The sequence below is a fragment of the Akebia trifoliata genome, unplaced genomic scaffold, assembly GCF_017979445.1.
Source record: "Akebia trifoliata isolate Shusen 1 unplaced genomic scaffold, ASM1797944v1 Contig00588, whole genome shotgun sequence".
In the NCBI taxonomy this organism is placed as follows: Eukaryota; Viridiplantae; Streptophyta; class Magnoliopsida; order Ranunculales; family Lardizabalaceae; genus Akebia; species Akebia trifoliata.
Window position 1 is genome coordinate 16575 of NW_028237123.1, and position 25710 is coordinate 42284.

The 25710-nt window shown below is 33.4% G+C and overlaps 1 protein-coding gene and 1 pseudogene across 1 annotated transcript; both read right to left on the reverse strand.

Moving 5' to 3' along the window:
• Window positions 1-378: 378 nt before the first annotated feature.
• Window positions 379-5504, reverse strand: LOC147381300 (antimicrobial peptide 1 pseudogene; annotated as a pseudogene).
• A 6258-nt stretch (window positions 5505-11762) lies between these two features.
• LOC147381301 (antimicrobial peptide 1-like) lies at window positions 11763-12083 on the reverse strand. Its single transcript, XM_086430605.1, has one exon. The coding sequence runs from the start codon at window positions 12081-12083 to the stop codon at window positions 11763-11765; it is 321 nt and encodes a 106-aa protein (XP_086286731.1).
• Window positions 12084-25710: the final 13627 nt, after the last annotated feature.

The following is a 25710-nucleotide window of genomic DNA, read 5'->3' on the forward strand; positions in this document are numbered from 1 at the left end:
TAGTTGGATTCTATCATATTCTATCCAATCCACCTGATCAAATCTATGATCACAGATTACTCGGGGATGACTCTAAAGAAGTTAAGGATTAGCTGACACTTGTATCCTCAACATTTGGCAAAGGCACCATGATCGTTAACTTTCAGAGTTTTCAAACACAGTCTGTCACAGATTACTCGACAAAGGCAATCTTTTAAAACCTAAAAAAAAAAAAATGCATCATCAAAATTACTATTCTTTGCCTATGACGAAGAATCTAGGACTTTTCTTAAAATCAAGTGTTTTCGAAAGCAGTAGATATATCTGAGACCACTATGTAAAAAAACTATTTCATTCATTTCAAATAGTGCTACATCATTCTCATTAAAAGCAGGGTACAAGAAGGAATAGCGGGCAAAGAGCCACTCAAGCATTTCCCTGGAAAGTGTAGTAGGCATCAAGTCATCCTTTAAGGCTTCGATCTGAGCAGCTTCGTCAACGATGATTCTCTCCATATCTGAGGCATGACAACATACCAAATACTCAAATATCATACCATCATGCAAGTCTCTCTCAAGGACGGTCACGCTACGCTAAGCTCTCTCAAGATGATCCTACAACTTCCATGAAGGAGAAACTAAGTTCGAAATTCAAAACCAACGACGAAAAAAAGGAAAAAATATCTCAAAATTTCATTGCATGGTTTAAAACGTCGATCATTTAAAAAAAAAAAAAAAAAACATAAAAAATCAATCCAAGATCTCAAACGAGCTCCGCGCCACGAGGTCAAGGATTTCAAAAGGGCTAACCCTGTCAGACCCCATGCTTGGGTAGCCACAATCTTTCAAAATCTTCAATCCATCCGGCGTTTTTAATCATCATGCAATAAATTACTTCGGATTCGTGCAAATAAATTGTCTAATTTATTCTTTGCAGTTCTCTGCAAGCAACTCCGGCAAAGAGGGGCAGCTGTAGACACCCCAATTTACACGAACTCGTTAGGAAAGTCTAAATTTTCTCGAATTGATTTTGAGTTAGACTTAAACTTCTCAATGGACCCACATTGCCACTTGGCATCATATTCATGCATACATACATACTATTTGCATCTCATATCATACCTTGTCCCTAATCCACCTTGTCCAAAAACCTATGTCCATCACCCATATCCAAACCCAACACCAAGTCCATACCCAAACCTAACACCAAGTCCCTCCTAAGCCCAAACCCAGTCCATATCCTAACCCAACACTAAGCCCAACACCAAGCCCATTCCAAGTCCATTCTCTCACCCCTTCACAAGATGACACATGTTGATACCTCATAAGCCTCCAACACCCAATGCATCATCTAATTGGAGAGTCAACCTTTCTTTTGTGAAAACTCAAGAATGCCCTTCTCAAAAAGTTTAGTGAAACCAAAAAGGTTATTTGGTCTTTGGTAATAATCTATAAAGGTGAGAGAACTTCCCATTATGCCCTCAAAAGGTGGGAATCTTCAAGTACATACATGGAGTTCTCCCATTGGTCCATTTCAAAATTATACTTCTACCCTTGCTTTATTTGTTATTTACAAATAAACCAAGATCTACTTTTCACCTACCACTTCACCTTTACACATGTCATGCTCCCATTCACCTTCCCAAATGTGCTTTTGTTTTCCCATTGGTCCATTTCAAAACTACACTTCCACCATTGCTTTATGAGTTATTTACAAATAAACCAAGATCTACTTTTTACCTACCACTCCACCTTTACACATGTCACTCCCCCATTCATCCTCCCAAAAGTACTTTTGTTCTCTCACCTCTATTTACCAAAAACCAAGGATCAAAGCATGCTTTTAGGGTTTCTTCACAAATGTCATCTTTACCCTCATACAAATGGAAAATCCAAAAAGAAACAACCTAAATCTCATGTCCATTTTCTTTATTTTTGGGGTTGGACCACTTTATCCCCAAAAGTTCTCCAAAAACTCTATAAATACTCTCATTTTCTAAGAACAACTCATGCTCTCAAGCCCCCATCTCTCAACCTAAAACTCTACCAAATTCTCTACTCATCTCTCATCCCTCAACTCTCTCAACCCTCAACCACATCCTTCAACTCTCAAGTCCATTACACAAGCTCAAGTTATTTCAAGACTTCCAAAAGGGACAAGGTGGGACAATAGTTATTTAATTATCTTTTAAGTTGCATCTTCTTCTTCTATCCTTCTCCTTTTTTTATTTTTAGAAGTCTTTAGGATGTAATGGAGAACCCTCCTTCATCCCGAGTAGATTGAACCTCAACCTTGGGCATGGAATGCTTGAGGCGGTTTGGTCGAAAGGATGGAGGTTGAAGCCCTTTTAAACCCATTCTCATATCATGCATCATAATGTACACTATGCACACACATCACACATGTTGGCTATGATGAAGAAATGTGTAACTCTCTTGATGGGGTTAAAACACTAAGTTTCTAGCTAAACATGCATGCATTAAGGTTATAGATCTAAGAGAACTCCTTTCATGGAACTTCTCTAAAATCATAAACCAACATTTCAACTCACGCAAAAATTGTGTTGACTCCATAAAATGTCTTTTCCATAAGATATCTCTTATGTCAACACCAACATCAAAACCTCTTCCAATGAGGTACATACACACTATATGCACCCACCCACTTCATGCATCTCATGCATTCTACTTGTTATTTTAATCCTTTTCAAAAATGGCCAATATAAAGGTAACCACCATAGGTGGAGAGAATGGGGTGCTTAACACCTTCCCCATTCTCTAACCGAATCCCCTTACCTAGATCTTAGGTAGACCATACATTTTCCATGATTGAGAGTCACTACAATGCCATAAAAAAATGATTTTCAAAAGAATCGATTCGGGTGCCCATTCACACCCATTTACAAAAAAGAATGGTGGCGACTCCAAACAACGTAGCATTGAGGTTCAAAAGGTGAACATTCTCATGTCTACACACACCGTGGAGATCATCCTCACAAAAAATCAGCCCATTTCAAAACTTCTAGCCCCATGTTTACAAGTTGAAAAATCGTGAGCAGTCCATTTTTTGTAAACCATTTTTGATGGGGTTAGAAGTTTTGGAATGGGCTGATTTTTGGTGATGAAGATCTCCTCACCGTAGAGATCATCCCCACCAAAAATCAGCCCATTCCAAAACCTCTAACCCATGTTTTGAAAAATGTTTTGCCAAAATGTTTGTTGCTGAAAGGGACCCTATATGGGAAATGTTCAGCAACAAACATTTTGGCAAAACATTTTTCAAAACATGGGTTAGAGGTTTTGGAATGGGCTGATTTTTTGTGGGGATGATCTCTACGGTGAGGAGATCATCATCACCAAAAATCAGCCCATTCTATGGGAAATGTTCAGCAACAAACATTTTGGCAAAACATTTTTCAAAACATGGGTTAGAGGTTTTGGAATGGGCTGATTTTTGGTGAGGATGATCTCTACGGTGAGGAGATCATCATCACCAAAAATCAGCCCATTCCAAAACTTCTAACCCCATCAAAAATGGTTTACAAAAAATGGACGGCTCACAATTTTTCAACTTGTAAACATAGGGCTAGAAGTTTTGAAATGGTCTGATTTTTGGTGAGGATGATCTCCTCAACGTGGAGATCATCCTCACCAAAAATCAGCCCATTCCAAAACCGCTATCCCATGTTTTGCCAAAATGTTTGTTGTTGAAAGGGACCCTATATATATTATATAATATGGGGTGGCCTTCGGAAGCCCCAAAGAGAGCCAAACATTTTTTCAATGTATGGGTTAGAGGTTTCAGAATGGGCAGATTTTTTGCGAGGATGATCTCTATGATGAGATCATCATCACCAAAATGCAGTCCATTCCAAAACTTCTAACCTCTTCAAAAGTGGTTTATAAAAATCGGACGGTCCACGACTCTTCAACTTGTAAATTAGGGTTAGAAGTTTCGGAATGAGCTGATTTTTTGTGAGGATAATCTCTTCACTATAGAGATCATCCTGATCATCCTCACAAAAAATAAGCCCATTCTGAAACTTCTAACCCCTATTTTGAAAAATGTTTGGCACAATGTTTGACTCTCTTTAGAGCCTATGAATGCTCCCCCATATATATATATATATATATATATATATATATATATATATATATATATATAATATATATATATATATATATATATATATAGAGAGAGAGAAGAGAGAGAGATATTTAAAAAATATTTTTCATAAAAGGATAACAATCACAAAAACCAACAGTTCACGAACGAATACAATTTTATTACCAAATCCTATAGGATCTTTATTGAACCTTTGACTAAGTGCCTTACTAAGTCACTGATCTAACTAGAGCCTAAGACCAAGCAAGAATCATCATATGGTGATAATTTATTTATTTCTTGCATGCACCACAAATCTACGTAAAAGCCATAGCTTAACCCTAGCACTCAATAAACACACTCTTCTATGTGATGGGACTGAACATAAGAGCAGTTTTTCCGTCATAGGTGAACTCATAGCCTCCGTGTAACAAAATGGGAGAACACCCAAATTTTTCACAAAAATTCGGATATGGATATGGGTAAACACGTATCCGACCCGAACTCAACCCCTTTTGAAACCCCTAGTCCCACGTTGGCAATTTGTTTTGATGCAATAGTAGACATCTTTTACAAATAAGTATTCTAATTAGTTAAATGCTTATTTTCTAAAAGAGAAGATTTAGTGTGTGTTCTGTAACACTTTTGAAGTCCGAATAGAGGTGGTACACCTTTAAAATTCAGACTTCAGAAACTTTATTGCCGTTTATTTCGTTTCAGATTTCAACCTTAAGAATCAAAATTCAGAACTTTTGATTAAGCAATAGGAGGATGCTAGATGAAACTTCTGAATTCTGAAATATTATTTTTTTTCTAAATACCTTCCTCAAAACACTAATCTACTGTCTTTAAAGTTGAGAGAAAATAAAAGAATAACATTCATAAAAACGGGCAGTTCACAAATTGAACCTGGTTTTATCACAAAATCTGGTAGAACCTGATTGAACCACTGTTCAATTAGGCCATCTTACTAGTCATCATAAACCTACTAATTAAGAACCAAAGACCTAACATGTATCATCATATGGTGATATTTTATTTATTTTATACACATTCTTGCACGCACCACAAATCTAAGTAAAAGCCGATAGCTTAATATCCTAGCAGTTGATAAACATACTCTTCCATCCCAACGGACTGCAGCCGCTAACACTGAAGCCAAATCGGGTATGTACATCACCCTTGCATCCATGCTGGTTGTACATGAGAGCAGTATGTCCTTCGTAGGTGAACTCAAAGCCTCCGTGCAATAAAATGGGCGAGCACCCACATTTTTTGTAATGCTCGGCATGGTTATTACACCCCGGACCATGCCACACAGTTAAATAACTCGCATTCGCAACATGGCTCAACAGTGCTACAAAAACCATTGCAATAACAATAGAGAGAAAGATGGAAGAAGGCTTGTTGTTAAGGGCCATGTTTGCTAAACTGCTTGTTAACTAAATCCTAAACCCTTAACCCTAATTAACCCTTTTGATGAAGTATAATGAGCTTTGGGTCTAGGCAGTGATGAAATTCATCTCCCATATTATATTTATAGGCTAATGAGGGAAGAAAAGGTCCCCAATCCCCACAGTACTTGACGCACTGATAGTGAGATAAGTAAAATGCTGGAGTGACATTAAAATTGACATCTTTCACTCTTTGTTGACGTGGATGTATGTAAGGAGTCATACATGATTTTCATCAAGATAAGAGTGAAAAGAATCTATGGTTCCGCATCTCAGATCCATGTCAGCAATGTGTGAAACGATGTTAATTTTAATGTCACCCTAGCACGACTCGAGTGATAAGGATACATATGTAATCAGGGAGATCTAAAAATATTAGAGATACTCGGCATACCTAACTGTTGCATTTTTAGTTTTAAAAAAACTCCCTTTGAGTTTTGAAAACTACAAGGGAACCCAACTTTATTAAGTTTGTTACCCAAGAAACCTTTTGAGTAAGTTAGTTACCCAACAAACCTTTGGCGTTGGGATCCACCATACGTCATATAAGTCAAATTAATGCGGTTAATTTATTTCCTTGACATATCTTGCTCTGGATCCTAAATTGCATCGATTTTTGGCATCTAAAAAGTATTATCCGATGTCACATGATTTTAAATGACAAATTTCTAAGTATTTTGAAAAAAAATTAAAAAAATTAAAAAAAACAGAATTAATTTTTATTGTTAAATTTGGAAGTTCAGCAGCCAACCATTTCCAAAACCTTCGATCAAGGTCAAAAAAGATTGTTTTTGATATATATATATATAGGGAAATGTTCAGCAACAAACATTTTGGCAAAACATTTTTCAAAACATGGGTTAGAGGTTTTGAAATGGGCTGATTTTTGGTGAGGATGATCTCTACGGTGAGGATATCATCATCACCAAAAATCAGCCCATTTTAAAACTTCTAACCCTATCAAAAATGGTTTACAAAAATGGACGGTCCACGATTTTTCAACTTGTAAACTGGGGCTAGAAGTTTTGGAATTGGCTGATTTTTGGTGAGGATATATGATCTCCTCATCGTAGAGATCATCCTCACCAAAAATCAGCCCATTCCAAAACCTTTAGCTCATGTTTTGAAAAATTGTTTTGCCAAAATGTTTGTTGCTGAACGTGACCCATATATATATATATATATATATATGGGTCACGTTCAATGGCAAACTTTTTGGCAAAACATTTTTCAAAACATGAGTTAGAAGTTTTGGAATGGGCTGATTTTTGGTGAGGATGATCTCTACGGTGAGGAGATCATCAGCACCAAAAATCAGCCCATTTCAAAACTTCTAACCCAATCAAAAACAGTTTACAAAAAATGGACGGTCCACGATATTTCAACTTGTAAACATGGCTTAGAAGTTTTGGACTGGGATGATTTTTGGTGAGGATGATCTCCTCACCGTAGAGATCAACCTCACCAAAAATCAGTCCATTCCAAAACTTCTAACTCATGTTTTGAAAAATGTTTTGCCAAAAAGTTGGCCATTGAACGCTACCCTATATATATATATATATATATATAGGGAAATGTTCAGCACCCTAAGTTTTACCACACACTTTAACAAATGCTTTTTGTCCTACATGGGTTAGAAGTTTTGGAATGAGCTGATTTTTGGTGAGGATGATCTCTATGATTAGAAGATCATCCTCCCCAAAAATCAGCCCATTCCGAAATGTTTAGCCCCATGTTTACACGTTGAAAAATCGTGGACCGTCCATTTTTTGTAAATCAATTTTGATGGGGTTAGAAGTTTTGGAATGAGCTGATTTTTGGTGAGGATGATCTCCTCACCATAGAGATCATCCTCACCAAAAATCAGCTCATTCCGAAACTTCTAACCCATGTAAGACAAAACGCGTTTGTTAAAGTATGTGGTAAAACTAAGGGTGGCGAACGGGACCCATATATATAATCTAAGTTTTTCCATTAAATTTAGAAGGCTGTGGTGTTGGATTGCCAATTTAATAATCCATTTGGGCCCAACAACCCTTAGTAAGATTTGAAATCAATCTTACTTAGTCATGCTAGTCTGATTCATTAAGTAAGATTTCTTAAGTAACCAACTTGATAAAGGGAGTTTTTTTAGTAAAATTACAACAGAATGGTGCTGGGTTTCTGTGCACATGCCACGTCAGTCAGTTGAGTAAGTCAATATTATTCGAATAGACTAATGATTTTTGAACTCAACCTGGCAGCTGGACTCAAAACTCACTAATGTGTCACGCATAAAGAATCGTAGATTCTTTCGCTCAGAATACACAATAGCAGATGGCAGATTGGTTCTGTATCCCAAGGGACAGAATATACAATTCTTTGCCCATGCCACGTCAGTGAATTTTTTTATTTTCCCTGTGTTGAGTTCAAAAAATCAGCACTCATTTGGATAAGGGGAATAAAAAAGGTTTGATCTCAAACTACATTACAGTTGAAATGGTAAGATATGGGATTGAATAGTTGCACACCACCAGTTATTAGCACACAAACCCTTTAAAATAGTTTTTTTTTTTTGCCTTTTTTTATTTTATTTTTATCATAACCTCTATTTTAATTTACTAATTGCACTTCTTTACAATAACCATAGGATTTAGGACTTATTCACCTTCTTTGCTCATGTAAATTGTAAATATGTTTGTTTTACAAACAAGTTTTCTTACAAAAATTATTGAACTAACAATAATTTCTATGGACGTTATTGAAGGAGTAACGAAAAAAAAATGCAACATTTTTTTTTTTTGAGTGCAGTCATCAGAGTACAAATGAAGATTTTTTAGTAATGGAGTGCAATTGTGTGTTTATTTATTGTTGTTATTTTTCTTATAAGTTGAAAGGAATGCTAATGCTACTAATGCATAAATTCTCGGGGGATGCTTCCAAGAGTAAAGTTTTATAAAACTGGGCCTTGAATGGTCCACATTTTCTCAATCGAGATCTGTTGATCCCTATTTTTGGAAATTTGGCTTTAAAAGTCAATTTCTCAACATAAAAAAGAAAGAAAGAAAGAAAGAAAGTGTCATTTTCTTAAAAGCACCGGTTTTTATATGTCGAATAAAATCGACTAACTGCTTCAGTCCGTCAATTTTTCTTTGTTGCTTTTTCGCCTTTTTGACGTAGTAGGCCTCAGTCAAAGCCTTACTCAACAAGAACTGAACCCATGATACCAAAACCTAATCCAAGCCCAGCTCAATATGGGGTTCAGTGGGTCAATCATGGGTTAGGCCTTACCAAACGCCTGATTGGATAGGAGGAATCACATTTTTTGGGCTTTCGTCTCCCTTCAAATGGTTTCCCCAACTTCTAGAAAAAGAAGAAAAGTTGGACCGTCACAAGGAGGTCCTATGTAGGGCTTAAAATGGGTCGGATTTTATTTGAAATCCGAGCGATCTGAATCCAATTTTTAGTAGATTTAGTTTTTTCAAGCATATCCGAATTAAAATATGGGTTGATGTCCCTTGACCCAAGTCAGATACGGGTCAGATACCGATCCATCCCTATATCCAAATGATATATTATTTTATATATTATATGTTATATTTTTATATTTTTTAATTTATCTTTCATCAACAAATGAGTATTAGTTGTCGTGGTCAAAGTTTTTTTTCAGAAGAGGTCTTGAGTTCAAATCACATTTCATCCACATTTTTTAATAAATTACTTTGTAATGATTAGAAATTATCTTATTCGACCCGAATCAATTAATTCGGACAGATCGGATCCGGATATGGGTTTAATAAAGTTTAAAAAAAAAAATCAAATATGATTTGAACTAGTAGGATCCGGATTTGGACCCGAATTAAAAATCCAGATATGGATATGGGTAAACACATATTCTGCCTGAACCAAACCCGTTTTAAACCCTAGTCCCATGTTCGCAATTTGTTTTGATGTAGTAGTAGCCATCTTCTACAAATAAGTACTCTAATTAGTTAAATGCTTATTTTCTAAAAGAGAAGATTTAGTTACATTTAGTGTCTATAGAACTATCAAGCATAGGCATTTGATCGTTGATCTATTGATCAAAGACTAATGCTTAAGACCTTTTAGAGAAAATGTTGAAAGAATTGATCTTATCGACAAGAGTCGTGATAAATCGATGTGGCAAAACATACAGAGCTGACATGGTAAGGGCATAGAACCATAGATCTTTTTCTTTGAGACACATAAAAAAAAAATCAACGACTTTGTACCCTTACCATGTACAGATCGCGTATTTTATCATTAGTCTATCAGCCATCCTTCATGTTGTATGTCATAGGGATGGTGAATGATGTTATTTGAACTATCTCAAAATGTGATCTCATGAGGTGATTTTTTTGACAATTTCTATTTTTAGTATATTTTAGATGTTTGTGAACATGAAAATTCGTGACAAGACATTATTGTCGGTTTATTATTAGTATATTCGGTTTCAAACTTTTGGATCTGGTTTAGGTTTTAGACATTGTGTGGTTATCATAATTTTGAGAAGAGTGATGACTTTTCATCTCAACCTGACAAGGGAACTTAAAAACTCACAATGTGATCTCATGTGGTGATTTTTTTGACAATTTCTATTTTTAGTATATTTTGGATGTTTGTGAACATGAAAAGTCCTGACAAGACATTATTGTCGGCCTATTATTAGTATATTCGTTTTCAAACTTTTGGATCCGGTTTAGGTTTTAGACATTGTGTGGTTATCATAATTTTGAAAAGAGTGATGATTTTTCATCTCAACCTGACAGGGGAACTTAAAAACTCACAGACCTAGCATGGCGTATGGGCAAATTAAAAAACTGTAGATTTTGTCCCTCGATACACAATGTAACCATTGGGATGGTAGGGATTACCAAGAAAAATGACGAAACACCATCTACTTAGCCTACCCTACTCTCTCGTTCAGTCATGATTTCTTATTGTTAGAACCTCATTTACTTTTATTCTAGGGTTTATTCTTCTTAAAAGAAAATCATCTTTACACTCTATCGTCCATCTGTCTTTTAAAATTATTAATCTTCTTCGAGAGTGAAAATTGGTAGACTATGAGTGTTATGGCAATTTAAGCATCTTGATTGTCATTATAGGTAGGGTTATGATCCAAGCCTCCCATAGCTCAACTTTAATGCAAAAAAATGTCCAAGCTGGTATTAGATTGGGTGAGTTTGGTTCACACAATAACTTTAAAATTTATTCATATAAGCAACATATTTATAATAAAAATTAAAAATATATTTATAATTTGCATACATTTCAGCCTCATCAAGTTGTTTATATAATTTCACAAGGCCTCAACAGATAATCGAACCCTAACCCAAACCCGACCAAAGGTGGAGTTTAGTGGTTAGGCAATTAAGGGTTGGACACACCCAAGTTGTCAGCTTGATCAGGTAGGTGCACATTTTTGTCTCTGGTTGAGCCTGTATAATGGCTTCCTAAACTTCAAGAGAAAGAAGTAGAGATGGGTCATCACAAGGAGGTCCTATATATGATGGGAATGCCGTAACAATGTTTTAAAAATCACACCTGTTGAGTCCATTGGAAAATTTTCATATTGATTGGATTGACATGGACCTTGATTTCGATTTGGTTGGACTGATTAACATTTATTAAATAATTAAAAATGGAGAGTGACTAGAATTATAGATCACCAAGTACCGATTGTACTCCATCACATAAAATATTATCCTTGCACTCCATTGATGTGTTTGCCTTCAAATATATATATGCACTCATTCTTCTTGTTTGGAATCTCAAATCACTCAAACACTACTCTACCATCTTTAAAGTTGTACTCCTTTTCCTTAAATCTTCTTCTTCGTTCTTTGAGATTGGTGCAGAGAGTGAGAATGTATTATTTTTTAATCCACGAACTTGTGAATTGTGATCTACAACTAATTAGTTCTTAAAAATTTAAACACTTTTCTTTACTATTCATTTTTTTTTAAACAATCTTTATTTATTTTTCATAAAAGGACAACAATCACAAAAACCGGCAGTTTGGAAACTGAACCGATCTTGTTACAACATCCAGTAGGACCCAATTGAACTAATTGAACTATTGTTCAATTGGCTTATCTTACTAGTCATCATAAACTTCATAATTAAGAGCCTAGAGCTAGCATGTATCATCATATACATCATATATGGTGATACTTTATTTATGATAAGCAAATCTACGTAAAAGCTAGCACTAGCTTAACCCTAGCACTGAATAAACATACTTTTCCATCCTATCGGACTGCACATCCTAGCATTGGAGTTAAGTCGGCTATGTGCAACACCACTGCACCCAGCCTGGTTATACATAGCAGCACCTTGTCCAGTGTAGGTGAACTCATAGGCTCCCTTCAACTTAATAGCCGAGCACCCACATTTGCTGTACTGCTCGGCATGGTTGTTGCACCCCGGACCACTCCACACAGTCATATAGCTCGCGTTTGCGACGTCGCTTACGAGTGCTAAAAAAACCATTGCAATAGCAATAGAGAGAAAGATTGTAGAATGCTTGTTGTTGGTGGCCATGGCTGCTAAAACTGTTTGCTCTAAACCCTAGCCTTTGAATGAGTATATATAGTAAGCTTTGGGTTGAGGCAGTGATGAGCTTCATCTCCCACATTATACTTATAGGCTAAAGAAGGAAGAAAAGGTCCCCACAGTTCTTGTCATGTGACATTGCTAGTGAGATGTAATCTAAGTAGCTAGATCTTTAAAATCTTATCTGGATAAGGAAATAAAAATTTAGAAAACCTTTGCCTCAAATTTCAGTGCTCAGACAGTCAAACTGCATTAAGGTTGAATGGTAAGATGTTGAATATGTAGAAATATGATTTTATTGAGATTTCTTGGATAAATATTACAAAAGCCCCCGTAGGATATTTATAGAAATTACATCAACCAAATATATAAAAATTACGTAATACAAATATTCTAGAATATCCCAATTGATATATTCTAAATATCAATATATATTTTAGAATATCCTTCATTTCAACCTTCCATTTGTGATGATATACACTAACAATGATATAATGTATCTCATGCATCTTAATATAGTGCATCTTATTCTCTAACTGGATTTTCTAATCTCAAATCACTATCAAATTTGTGAGTGGGAAGAGAGGAAACACGTAGGTTTGCTAGATATTAATTCATTACTTCGTTTATTATCAGCATTGATTTTCTTAGGGATCCATTCTCTTGGGAATCCCTAGGAGTATCCTCCCATCTCAACCGTTTGCTTGATGAAGAGTCTCGAATTTTATTTGAGGCTAGTATTTTCATTAGATATTCTATTGAGAACCAATATTTTCTCAAGATGTCATTACTAATCCAGAGAAAATATGTGGGATTTTATTCATTTATTTTACTTTTGTCTCAATTGCGTTAAGAAAATGTCTTTATCCAACTAACGTCTGAGATGGATTGATACTCTGGGGGATTCCCAAGAGAATGAATGCTTAAAAAGCTGATATTCATCTTTAGGAAACTTGTGTAACTATAGTCAAACATGGGTTGAGGTTAGAAAAATCCAAAGTGATTGATTACCAAATCTTTTAAGGTGATTGATTAACAAATCTTTTAAGGAAGAGTCTTTTATCGAAGAGTTGTGGTGGAGTAATATTGAAATTGACATCATTTGGGACATTGATATTCATAAAACTCGTATCTCGATGAAAAGTATCTATGGTTCTATTGACACATTTATATTAGCAATGTCCCAAACGATGTCGATTTCTATGTTACTTCAACATTTTCCTTTATTAAAATATCTATATAATAGAATACAACGATAGTGGATTCTACTTTATTATAATTTTCTAGGGGATAAATTTTTCTTACTCAGCTAAAGTTTTGTGTGATCCATACCATCCACTTTGTTTTTTTTTTCTTTTCACCCTCTTCAATTTTATTTGCTTTTTTTTCTTTTTTTCTTATTCATTTTTCAATAATATCCTTTCAATTTTATTATCTTTCCTTTTTTACCTTTTAATTTTCAAAGAGGATGTCCATACCATCTAGTCTATATAATAAAACACAATAATGGATCTCACTCCATTTATCCCTTACATAAAAAGGGGTTAAGATTTAATCTGTTATGAATCTCGATGATAATTTTTATTTTTATTCTCTCCTCCTTATTTTTAAGAATGTTCATCCAACTTTTTTTTTCTCTTGTACTTTTCTTTCGACAAAAATCTTAGAATTTTATTATATTTCCTCTATTATTCTTTTTTTTTTTTTTTTTAAGTATCCTCTTCAATTTTATTATCTTTTTTCTTCAATCTCATAACCTCAAAGAAGATGCCTGGGCCATAGTCCCAGACAAACTCTAGGAAGATCATACTCCAAAGGATTCCCAGTAAAAATAAAATAATTTCTATAAAATAAAATGTATAAATTTGGGGAGTTATAGGGTATTTATAAAAATCTTGACCTTGGCTTAGTCCAATGAGTTGAGAATTGAGATAAGCATCTCCTCGCCTGTGGGCCCCACCATATTTTTCGCAATTCCAATGGATCAAGTCTGGGTCACGGTCTTATAAGCACGCGCGTTAAATATTGACCGTAACATTTTCCTTCCGTCTCAGCCAGCCCGCACGTTGCCTCATTAAATAAATCATATTTTACTATTTTTCTTCTTTCGTAAAAAAAAAAAAATAATAATAAATAACCTAAAGGATAATGCTCAAATAACATTAAAATATGTTTGAATTATTGGGGAGTCGAGCCCACGACAATAATTTGAATTATTGGAGGAGTGGAGCCCATGACAATAACGCATGATTTTCATCTGATCCAATGAATCCAAATTTAGTGGTACATTATTTTGAGCCACTAGAATCCATGATCTTTTATAGCCCATGAAAAATCCAATCTTCAAAAAATTTCCAATGTTCAGTAAGGTAAATAAATAATTACCAAATTTCATAAACACAACTAGAGTGAGCAAGCCCTTATCATAGTTTTACGGCTGAGCCAACCCCATGAAAAATCCATTAACCAAAAAATACCCCATCTTTTAATGGATTGATGCACAAAAAATTAGCATGATTGATGATTCCAACGCATCTGAGATACCTGAAAATCATATTAACGGTGTATCCATAATCCCATATTGAACTCGGTCTTTTGTTAGAGATTAATGAGAAAAAAATATAATTTAGGCAGGATACATGTAATAAAACTTCCTAGTTTTGATTAGGGATATTTTAGATATTATGGTCTCAAGGATTTCGTGTTGCATCAATTGATCTTCAGTCATGGCTCATGTCAATGTTAAGAGATAACATGAATGATTTCTCTTGTCACTAATTCCATTTAATCAACATCATTTCATCGTGTTCTTGAATATTGTAATATGTTATTAACATAATGTAATATATCTTTATCAGATTGCTTCTGGATGTAGTCTATACTAATGAGAGGAAGACAAATCCAAGCCCTTGATAACAAAAAAATGAAAAAATGAAAAAAAAAAAAAATAATAAATAACCTAAAGGATAATGCTCAAATAACATTAAAATATGTTTGAATTATTGGGGAGTCGAGCCCACGACAATAATTTGAATTATTGGAGGAGTGGAGCCCATGACAATAACGCATGATTTTCATCTGGTCCAATGAATCCAAATTTAGTGGTACATTATTTTGAGCCACTAGAATCCATGATCTTTTATAGCCCATGAAAAATCCAATCTTCAAAAAAATTTCCAATGTTCAATAAGGTAAATAAATAATTACCAAATTTCATAAACACAACTAGAGTGAGCAAACCCTTATCATAGTTTTACGGCTGAGCCAACCCCAAGAAAAATCCATTAACCAAAAAATACCCCATCTTTTAATGGATCGATGCACAAAAAATTAGCATGATTGATGATTCCAACGCATCTGAGATACCTGAAAATCATATTAACGGTGTATCCATAATCCCATATTGAACTCAGTCTTTTGTTAGAGATTAATGAGAAAAAAATATAATTTAGGCAGGATACATGTAATAAAACTTCCTAGTTTTGATTAGGGATATTTTAGATATTATGGTCTCAAGGATTTCGTGTTGCATCAATTGATCTTCAATCATGGCTCATGTCAATGTTAAGAGATAACATGAATGATTTCTCTTGTCACTAATTCCATTTAATCAACATCATTTCATCGTGTTCTTGAATATTGTAATATGTTATTAACATAATGTAATATATCTTTATCAGATTGCTTCTGGATGTAGTCTATACTAATGAGAGGAAGACAAATCCAAGCCCTTGATAACAAAAAAATTTCAAAAATGAAAAAAAAAAAAATTATATGTAATCTTGAAAATCATACACACCTTCAGCTAATGTTGGGGAATTAGATGTTTTAAGTAACTTTATTTTTTTGGGTAATTTTTCTATTTGTCTTACAATTATATATATATATATTATATATATATATATTATATATATATATATATATATTATATATATATATATATTATATATATATATATATAGGGGGCATTCAATGGCAAACTTTTTAGCAAATTTTTTGCAAAACATTTTTCAAAACATGAGTTAGAGGTTTTGGAATGGGCTGATTTTTTGTGATGATGATCTCCTCACCGTAGTGATCATTCTCACCAAAAATCAGCTCATTCCAAAACCTCTAACTCACGTTTTGAAAAATGTTTTGCCAAAAAATTTGCTAAAAAATTTGCCATTGAACGCTATCACATATATATATATATATGGGTCCGATCAGCAACAAACATTTTGACAAACATTTTGGCAAAACATTTTTCAAAACATGGGTTAGAGGTTTTGGAATGGGCTGATTTTTGGTGATGATGATCTCCTCACCGTAGTGATCATTCTCACCAAAAATCAGCTCATTCCAAAACCTCTAACTCACGTTTTGAAAAATGTTTTGCCAAAAAATTTGTTAAAAATTTGCCATTGAACGCTATCACATATATATATATATATGGGTCCGATCAGCAACAAACATTTTGACAAACATTTTGGCAAAACATTTTTCAAAACATGGGTTAGAGGTTTTGGAATGGGCTGATTTTTTGTGAGGATGATCTCTACGGTGAGGAGATCATCATCACCAAAAATCAGCCCATTCTAAAACTTCTAACCCCATCAAAAATGATTTACAAAAAAAGGACGGTCCACGATTTTTCAACTTGTAAACTGGGACTAGAAGTTTTGGAATGGGCTGATTTTTGGTGAGGATGATCTCCTCACCGTAGAGATCATCCTCACCAAAAATCAGCCCATTTTTCAAAATCTCTAACAAATTTTTTGAAAAATGTTTTGCCAAAATGTTTGTTGCTAAACATTTCCCTATATATATATATATATATATATAATATATATATATATATATATATATATATATATATAGGGAAATGTTCAGCACCCTAAGTTTTACCACACACTTTAACAAACGTTTTTTGTCCTACATGGGTTATAAGTTTTGGAATGGGCTGATTTTTGGTGAGGATGATCTCTATGATTAGAAGATCATCCTCCCCAAAAATCAGCTCATTCCGAAATGTTTAGCCCCATGTTTACACGTTGAAAAATCGTGGACCGTCCATTTTTTGTAAACCATTTTTGATGGGGTTAGAAGTTTTGGAATGAGCTGATTTTTGGTGAAGATGATCTCCTCACCATAGAGATCATCCTCACCAAAAATCAGCCCACTCCAAAACTTCTAACCCATGTAAGACAAAACACGTTTGTTAAGTGTGTGGTAAAACTTAGGGTGCTGAACGGGACCCATATATATATATATATATGAGTAGCGTTCAATGGCCAACAGTTGGCAAACACATTTTTCAAAACATGGGTTAGAGGTCTTGGAATGAGCTGACTTTTGGTGAGGATGATCTCTATGGTGAGGAGATCATCATCACCAAAAATCAGCCAATTCCAAAACTTCTAACCTCATCAAAAATGGTTTACAAAAAATGGACGGTTCACGATTTTTCAACTTGTAAAATGGGGCTAGAAGTTTTGGAATGAGCTGATTTTTGGTGAGGATGATCTCCTCACCGTAGAGATCATCCTCACCAAAAATCAGCCCATTCCAAGACCTCTAACCCATGTTTTGAAAAAGTGTTTGCCAAACTGTTGGCCACGGATAGGGGCCATATATATATATATATATATAGGGTAGCGATCAATGGCCAACAGTTTGGCAAACACATTTTTCAAAACATGGGTTAGAGGTCTTGGAATGGGCTGATTTTTGGTGAGGATGATCTCTATGGTGAGGAGATCATCATCACCAAAAATCAGCCCATTCCAAAACTTCTAACCTCATCAAAAATGGTTTACAAAAAATGGACGGTTCACGATTTTTCAACTTGTAAAATGGGGCTAGAAGTTTTGGAATGAGCTGATTTTTGGTGAGGATGATCTCCTCACCGTAGAGATCATCCTCACCAAAAATCAGCCCATTCCAAGACCTCTAACCCATGTTTTGAAAAAGTGTTTGCCAAAATGTTTTGCCAAACTGTTGGCCACGGATAGGGACCCATATATATATATAAAGAAATATCAAGCACGTCACTTTCATATAGAAAATTCAATGTCTTTGAGAAACAATTGTCATGAAAGCAGCTTGTCATTTATTTTCTGACGCACCCCTCTGACATATATTATCTGACGTGTCATAATTAGAATCATTGATTTTTTTTCTTCAGATACAAATATTTATGAGAATGTACAGTTGTGTATCCCAAGAAAAATCTGTGAATCTAATCCGTACCGCATCATAAGGCGTCAGAAAATCACGACTCAATATATATTTATTTACCCCAAAAGTTAAGACTGTCAGTAGGCCAGGTTTTGGTCCAATCCGACCTAATCTAATCCGTCGTGGATTGGATTTGTGTTTGGGAGCTAGGTCCGCCAGGTGGTAAGTTACACTGATTCCTTAGGTATACTGGGGGTGTATTTGCACACACCAAAATAGTCAAATATACTCACTAACTTGTGATACCCACCTTAATTTTAAAATAACTATCTACATACACTTAATAATTCAATTTAAATTATTTATTTCACTCATTTAAAAGTATCTAATCATTTTTCTTTTTCTTCTTCTTTGCATCTAAAAAAATTTCAATGAGAATTTTAAACTTTAATCTTATTTATTTTTCTTATCCTAACACTTTCAATTAAGTCAAGAGCTGAGCTCGAACTTGACCGATTGACACCCCTATTTCACCCCCACTCCTAATTGATGGACAAAATTCAATAATCTAAGTTGTGCTCAAATTTTTTCCAACTCTAACCTCATTTCTTATCATTAATTGGATGGATCTTTTACCTCCTATGTAGAATTTTCATTTTTAGAATGATTGTAAATAGGATTTAGACAAAAATCAAAGTCACCTCACCCAACTACTCAACTTGATGTGGTCCCAATCGTTTGAGAACAGAACACTAATAATATCACTATGTACGATCGCACAATGAACACCTTACCTACACCTCTGAAAGAGGACTAGGTTAACCTAAGTTTCCTCATAATCGATTAGATTATGAATTAAAAAGGTGAGAGAAGAATACATGATAATTATTCATTGAACAGGTCTTCATTAAATATCTTTTAATATATATAAAGTAGTTGAATATAATTTTAGGAAAATTTATTTAAAAAATTATTTATTAAAAATAATGTTTTTTAACTATTTTTAAAAAGGATACTAACAATGTCGTTTGATCGTCTTATTTGAGAAATAAAATCTTCAAATATCAAAATTACCCTTTGTTTGTATGTTACTTTAAAAAAAAGATCCTTTGAACATCTTGTTACCTACAAACTTTCAAAACAAGATCTTTTGATTGTCTTGTAACTAATGAAGGTCGTCCTCTTAAAACTCGTATGGGGTTGGTCATGCGGGGCCCTCAAGGGAGATTAGTCTATCACGCTTACATGAGAGTGTTGATGGGATACTCCCTCGGTTAATAAATAAATAAAAAGGTCGTTTAACCATCTTGTTTAAGAAATCTTTTATTCCAAAACAAGGTTATTTGTTTGTCTTTAAGAAATCTCTTTCCATATTTATAAATGAAAAATGAACCGTTGTAATTGAAAATTGGCCATTGAGCCATTGAATTGCCTCTTTTCATTCAAATTTTTATCCATTATTCAAAATATTGCAATTTTTTTTAAACTATGTCATTTGACCACCTTGTTTCATCTTTTTATTTAAAATTTTTTTTTTGAAAATAGGTCATTTGACCAACTTGTTTCCTCTGTATTTAAAAAATATGAAATTAGGTCGTTCGACTACCTTATTTCAACTTTTTATTTTAACAAAATGAAATTAGGTCGCTTGACCATTTTATTTTAAATTTTTAATAAAAAAATGAAACTAGACGGTCAAACAACATAGTTTGACGAGGGTAATTTCGAAAACTTCAACTACGATGATCTAATGACCTAGTTAGTATCTTTAAAAAAAAAATTTGAATTTTTTTTAATAAATAATTAAAAAATAATAATTTTCCCATAATTTTATATGAATTAACTATCCATTTGCTTACAAAGTTTTATAATCTTATCTTATTAATAAATCAGTCATAGGAAATTATGATAATGCGAGTACTGATATAATAAAGGGTGAGTTCGAAATACCCCTCCTTGTTGTGGTTACTATTTGAGTGACCCCCTTGTGTTTCAAACTGAGACATGCCCCTCATTGGCTTGGCCTTCCTACTAAAATTAAAGAAACATGACCTAAATGAGCTCATCTATCTAAAGTCCTTGATTTTTCACTTCCCAATCATCTTAAACCTCTTGAGTAAAAAAATTTATCCTATTCTCTAACCTTCATATTCTATCTAATTCAACCTTCATTTTTAAATTTTAAAAAAAAAAAAAAAAAAACCCATCCTCTTTAACCTAAAGATCAATCTGCTTACTTAACTTCAAACATTAAGAACAAAATAAAGGACCTTTATTTGAAGTAGAATATGATAAGATTTTGGATAAGAAATCGGAGTTTTTTTATTATTATAAAAGATTAATGTGACAGGTTGAAAAAGATAGATTAGAGATGAGGTTAATTAAAAAGAATTTACCCTAGAGATTGAAGAAAGTGAAGATAATTGATTTTGGGAAGAAAAATTAAGGATTTTTCAGATATTAGTTGAAGATTAGGGCATTTAGGTCATTTTTTGTTAATCTATAAGAGAAGATCAAAGTCAAGAGGGCATATCATCTGTTTGAAAATTCAAGAATACCTCAAATATTCACCAAAAAGTGAAGTATATCTAAGTAATTTTATTCGTGAAAACCACCTAACACCAAATAACTAGCACTGTATATTAATACAAGTTTGGTTTTGTTAGTGTGTGCCCTTAGGGTGCACATTAAAGTGCAATAAATACACATCCGAAGGTATTTTGGAAAAAAAAAAAATTAAAGGTATTTTTGGTACCAAATTTAATTTTCAAAATGCATTTATTGCACTTTAACCCATACAAGTAAATGACAACGATTTAAACATCTTTCATTATAAAGAATTGGACTCAAGCGACAACTTGCATCCCTTCCTTCGTTGTGTAGGGACTGAAACAGTCAACCCTCATTGAATACCACCTTACGCAGCATCCACCGTTTCGTTAATTAATATTGGAGTCCTGTTGGAGTAACATGGTGGGTGGGTGGTGCCAAAGCCTACAAAATTTTGTAAGTGAATTTTGACTACCTATGGCCGCCGTTGAAATTTTGGATGATTTCCAATTTAACGGTTTAAAGTAATCAAAATTTTCTCATCCTTCATTAATTTAATGGTTCCGATTCGTCGAAAAAAAAATGTCAATGAAAAATTTTACACCTTAATCCGTCAAATTTTATGAAATATGATGATCTTAAACTGTCAAATATAGATTTTTTTTCATGTTGGGGGAGGGGGACAGAGTGTTAATTAATATTGGAATCATGCTGGAGTAACATTTGGGGTGGGGCAGAGGAGAGAGAGAGAGGGACCTTTCTGATGTGGAAGTGTGTAGGAACCATAGATGCTTTTCATCAAGATACGAGTGAGATCACGATGAAAAACATCTATGGTTCGTACACACTACCAGATCAAATTAAAGAAGAGAATACAATCAAATTTCGCTCAACACCTATCTCAAACATCCCAAACCCTGAATCCTTAGGACTTGTTTGCTACGATTTTTTTCATCTGTTTTTTTTTTTTTTTAACTTTTTGAGCTTTAAGCCTCTTCTAGACATGTTTGTTAGGCTAGTTTTTGCTTTTGCCACTTTCTTTTGAAGCTAAGAAGCCGAGTTTTATAAAAGTAGGTCCAATGCTACTTTTGCACGAGAACCATTGCATTGTGAGAAGTCAACAGCGGAAAAACGATTCACTGAAGACGACGATTTTGCTCTTTTCTATTTCTAAATAAAACACAAACACATTGCTTTTCCTCTAGAAAAACATGTTTGGGGTTAGGGCAAGAGCTTAATTGACCCCTTCTCTTCGATTTTCCTCCATTGAAGGTCCGTCAAAGGTCTGATTGATTTTGCTGAATCAAAGCTCAATGTTCTCTATTGTTCGATGAAGGTTGAGCTTGAATCGACCCCTTCTCTTCCTGATTTTGCGTAGCTGCAAGTCTCCATCTCCATCACGAAAATGAAGATCATTCCTTTACTTTGCAATCATTTCTAATTTCTCGGCATCTTGAAGAACAAATTGAACTGCTGACATGAAACTAAGTAATTTGTCCAACTCCTCCTTAACACCCCATACCAATCCAAACTCTGTTACAAATATTGATGAGATGTGTGCTGAGTTGAAAGAGACGGTTAGTTTACTAATGAAGAAGATGATGGAGGTTGACTTGGATTCCTATTAAGAAATAGAAAACCCCCCCAATATTTTACTGTTGATGCTCTCAGTTAGATAAAGAGTCTATTTGATGTAATGATCTATTACACTATTATATTAAACTTTCCTAGAGAATTCAAACTTATTAAAGTAGGATAGCTTATATTGTGATATTAACACATAATTGATGGGTTGGGATGGGTTCACTGATTTCACAAAGGTAAGAAAATTTTAGGTTTTCTTCCAAAATAGTGTACCAGATCATTGCATGAAAACCTTTGGGTTTTCTTCCAAAAATTGGGTGCACTATGAATTTTTGGGTTGGGTTTCACTAAATCAGGGGTTTGCTTTTTGATTAATATAGCATTGCTATATATTTGCTTAGATAAAATTAATTTATTGCTCTTTTAAAATTTTTGCATTTGATGATATGTGACAATAGGCTTCTATAATCTTATGTTAGTAACATAGAAATGGAAATTATAAAAGGAGGGATCTTATCATTCCTTCTTCTTTTTTATGAAACAAAAATGTATTCTATTTTTCACATAACACATTTCCCTTATCATAGACTTCACCCATTGTTTTATTATAGAACTTACGTGATTTACGTTTACAAATATGCCTCGATGTAATTTATCATTTACAAAGACATGTAATAAACTAAAACATATCAATAATAGATGTATGTTATATATTTTTCTATATATGTATTATCAAAGTTTTTATCAAAATATTTCATTTTACATTTTTTTTTTTTACATATAGTATTCTGATCATTTATCTAAAATCCTGTAAATAAAAACTGTGAAACAAACATAATTTTCAGGCTTTTATGCGAACCTCAGTACTTCTACAGTTTCTGTAACAGACAAGATTCTCTCATATGCAGCTTCTTAGACTATGGGCTTCTGTTTCTCCCAGACACAGAGGATATCCCCCACATATTTCAAAAGTTCTCTCTCATGATATTGGTGGGACCCATAGATAAGTCTAAGGACGTACATATCAATAAAGCTTTCCCACCTATAACTGTATAAGTTATTATTTCTTTAGAATTTGATAGAGTAAAATAATGTACACACATGGTTGGTCAAGAAATACATCGGCCCACGAATTCTTTAGTTATTTATTTGTTAACAATTTAACTTGTTATGGTTTGATTTATTTATTTGTTTTATTTTATTTAAAATTTAATTTATTATTGACTTAAAATTATTAATTGAAATTTCTATTGGTTTGATCAAATGTTTTATCTTTTAATGTATATTAAACCTTTTTAATTATTTGATTAAGATTTTGTTTGTTTTTTCAAAAACAATTATTATTAATTTAAAGTTTTTTGAAATTTTTATTTGTTAATTTTTTTTATTATTTTCTCAAGACTTTTAATTATTTGTTAATCTAATATTTACTTGTTGATTTTGGAGGTGTATGGATATATTTATACATGTATTTCAAGGATTGATTGGTGCAAACATCTTTTATATATTTGGTAATTCAATAGGTGATATGTGAAAACATCCAATTTTTAAGAAAGGTGTTGTTAATTGTTTTTTTAAATTTTGAGTATATTTGAATTTAAATACACATTATATTAATATTTATAGTTAAAATGTCAAAAACAATACAATTTGAAGATATATTATGACACTAAAAGACATAAAACAATAACAAGTAGAACATAAGGACATTCTGGCCTTTTTAAAAAAATCATTAGAAGTCAATGTGATTCCCAAACACACTTCCAACACAAAAGTATTTATGCCAGTACTTCATAGAGTTGATTCCCAAATACTCTTTCAGTACATAAGTACTTCTTCAACTCCTTCACAGAGTATTCTAATTCTTGCTCTTTGGCAGAGTACCTCTGCTTTTGATATCCAAACAAGCTATTAGTTTTTCTAATTGATTTCACTCTCTATTATAACATTACTCCTATCTCCCAATATTACATATAAAGAGTTGTGATAATATGACGCCCCCCTCTGATACTCGCCTTCGTCATAGAATTGTAAATCATTTGCCTCAAGATACACAAGAAAAAGATTTGTGATTTTGTGTATCTCGAACTAGTTACGGTTCTATGATGGGGCGTAGGAGGGTATATGTTAGAGGGGGGCATCAGAAAATCATTACTCAACATATAAATGTTATAATTAATTCAAACAACTAGGTAAGCAAAACATAATCTTGTTATTTCCATCTCTCGTTATAACTTACTCAAAAGATCACCTTTTTACAGCAATAAATATACGACTCATATTTTGTGTATATTGTATAGTACAATTTATAAAATAATTAGAATTCCAAGAATTACATAATTTCCATTTTGATGTTGCTTTCAAACAATTGCTCTCTAAGTGATTGGTCACAAAATGAATGCAAGATATTTTTCACAAATATGGTTTACAATTAGAACCATCTTTTACTATGATATTGCAATGTCTTGTTTATGATGTCTTCCCATTATTCAATCACGAGCAATTACAACTTAAGGGCCCATAGAAGACTATTGATTTCTACGGTGAAGAGATCATCATCACAAAAAATCAGCCAATTTCGAAACTTCTAACCTCATGAAAAGTGGTTACAAACTAACGGTAAAAAGTTGACGGTTATAACTAGGGTAAGAAATTTCATAATGGGCTGATTTTTTTGTGAGGATGATTTCCTCATCATGGAGATCATCTTCACAGAAAATCAGGTCATTCCGAAACTTTTAGTCCATATAATACAGAACACTTTGTCTATGGAACCCGACCATATATATATTGAGCCAAACAATTTACGTAACTCTCAATACATTAATGTTAAACTCAGCTCACAGTGATTATCATAAAATAGTTCAATTTCTATTTTTTTTTTGTTATTACTCCTAATATTATTTTTGTGGTAGTTCTAGCAATTAAGATTTTTGGTCCATATGATCAAATTGATACCCAATATGCTGCCCCTGTTTAAATAGGCTCAACAACTTAAATTTAGTAACCAAACACCCCCCTTGAATTTTCCTCATTACTTGCCCTTGTCTCTTATTGTGAGTCAATGACTCATCCTAAAGTATGATCTTGTTTAAAAGGTCTCCTCAAAACAGGCAATAAGCAATCATAAATTACACTTCAGAGTTTAAAGAAAATTATTTGATTATAAAATAAAATAAAATAAATCTGAACCTTTTGTTTTAAATCTTGGGTGGATGGCAGAACTATGGATTGAAGTTGTCTCGGATAAACCATTAACTCGGTTTACCATTATTTAGTAATACATATTTATATGCAAATAATTATAATTTTTTATTTAAAA

What these genes read in the sequence shown, in the direction of transcription:
- LOC147381301 (XM_086430605.1), bottom strand. Translation starts at nt 12,083, where the DNA reads ATGGCCACCAACAACAAGCATTCTACAATCTTTCTCTCTATTGCTATT.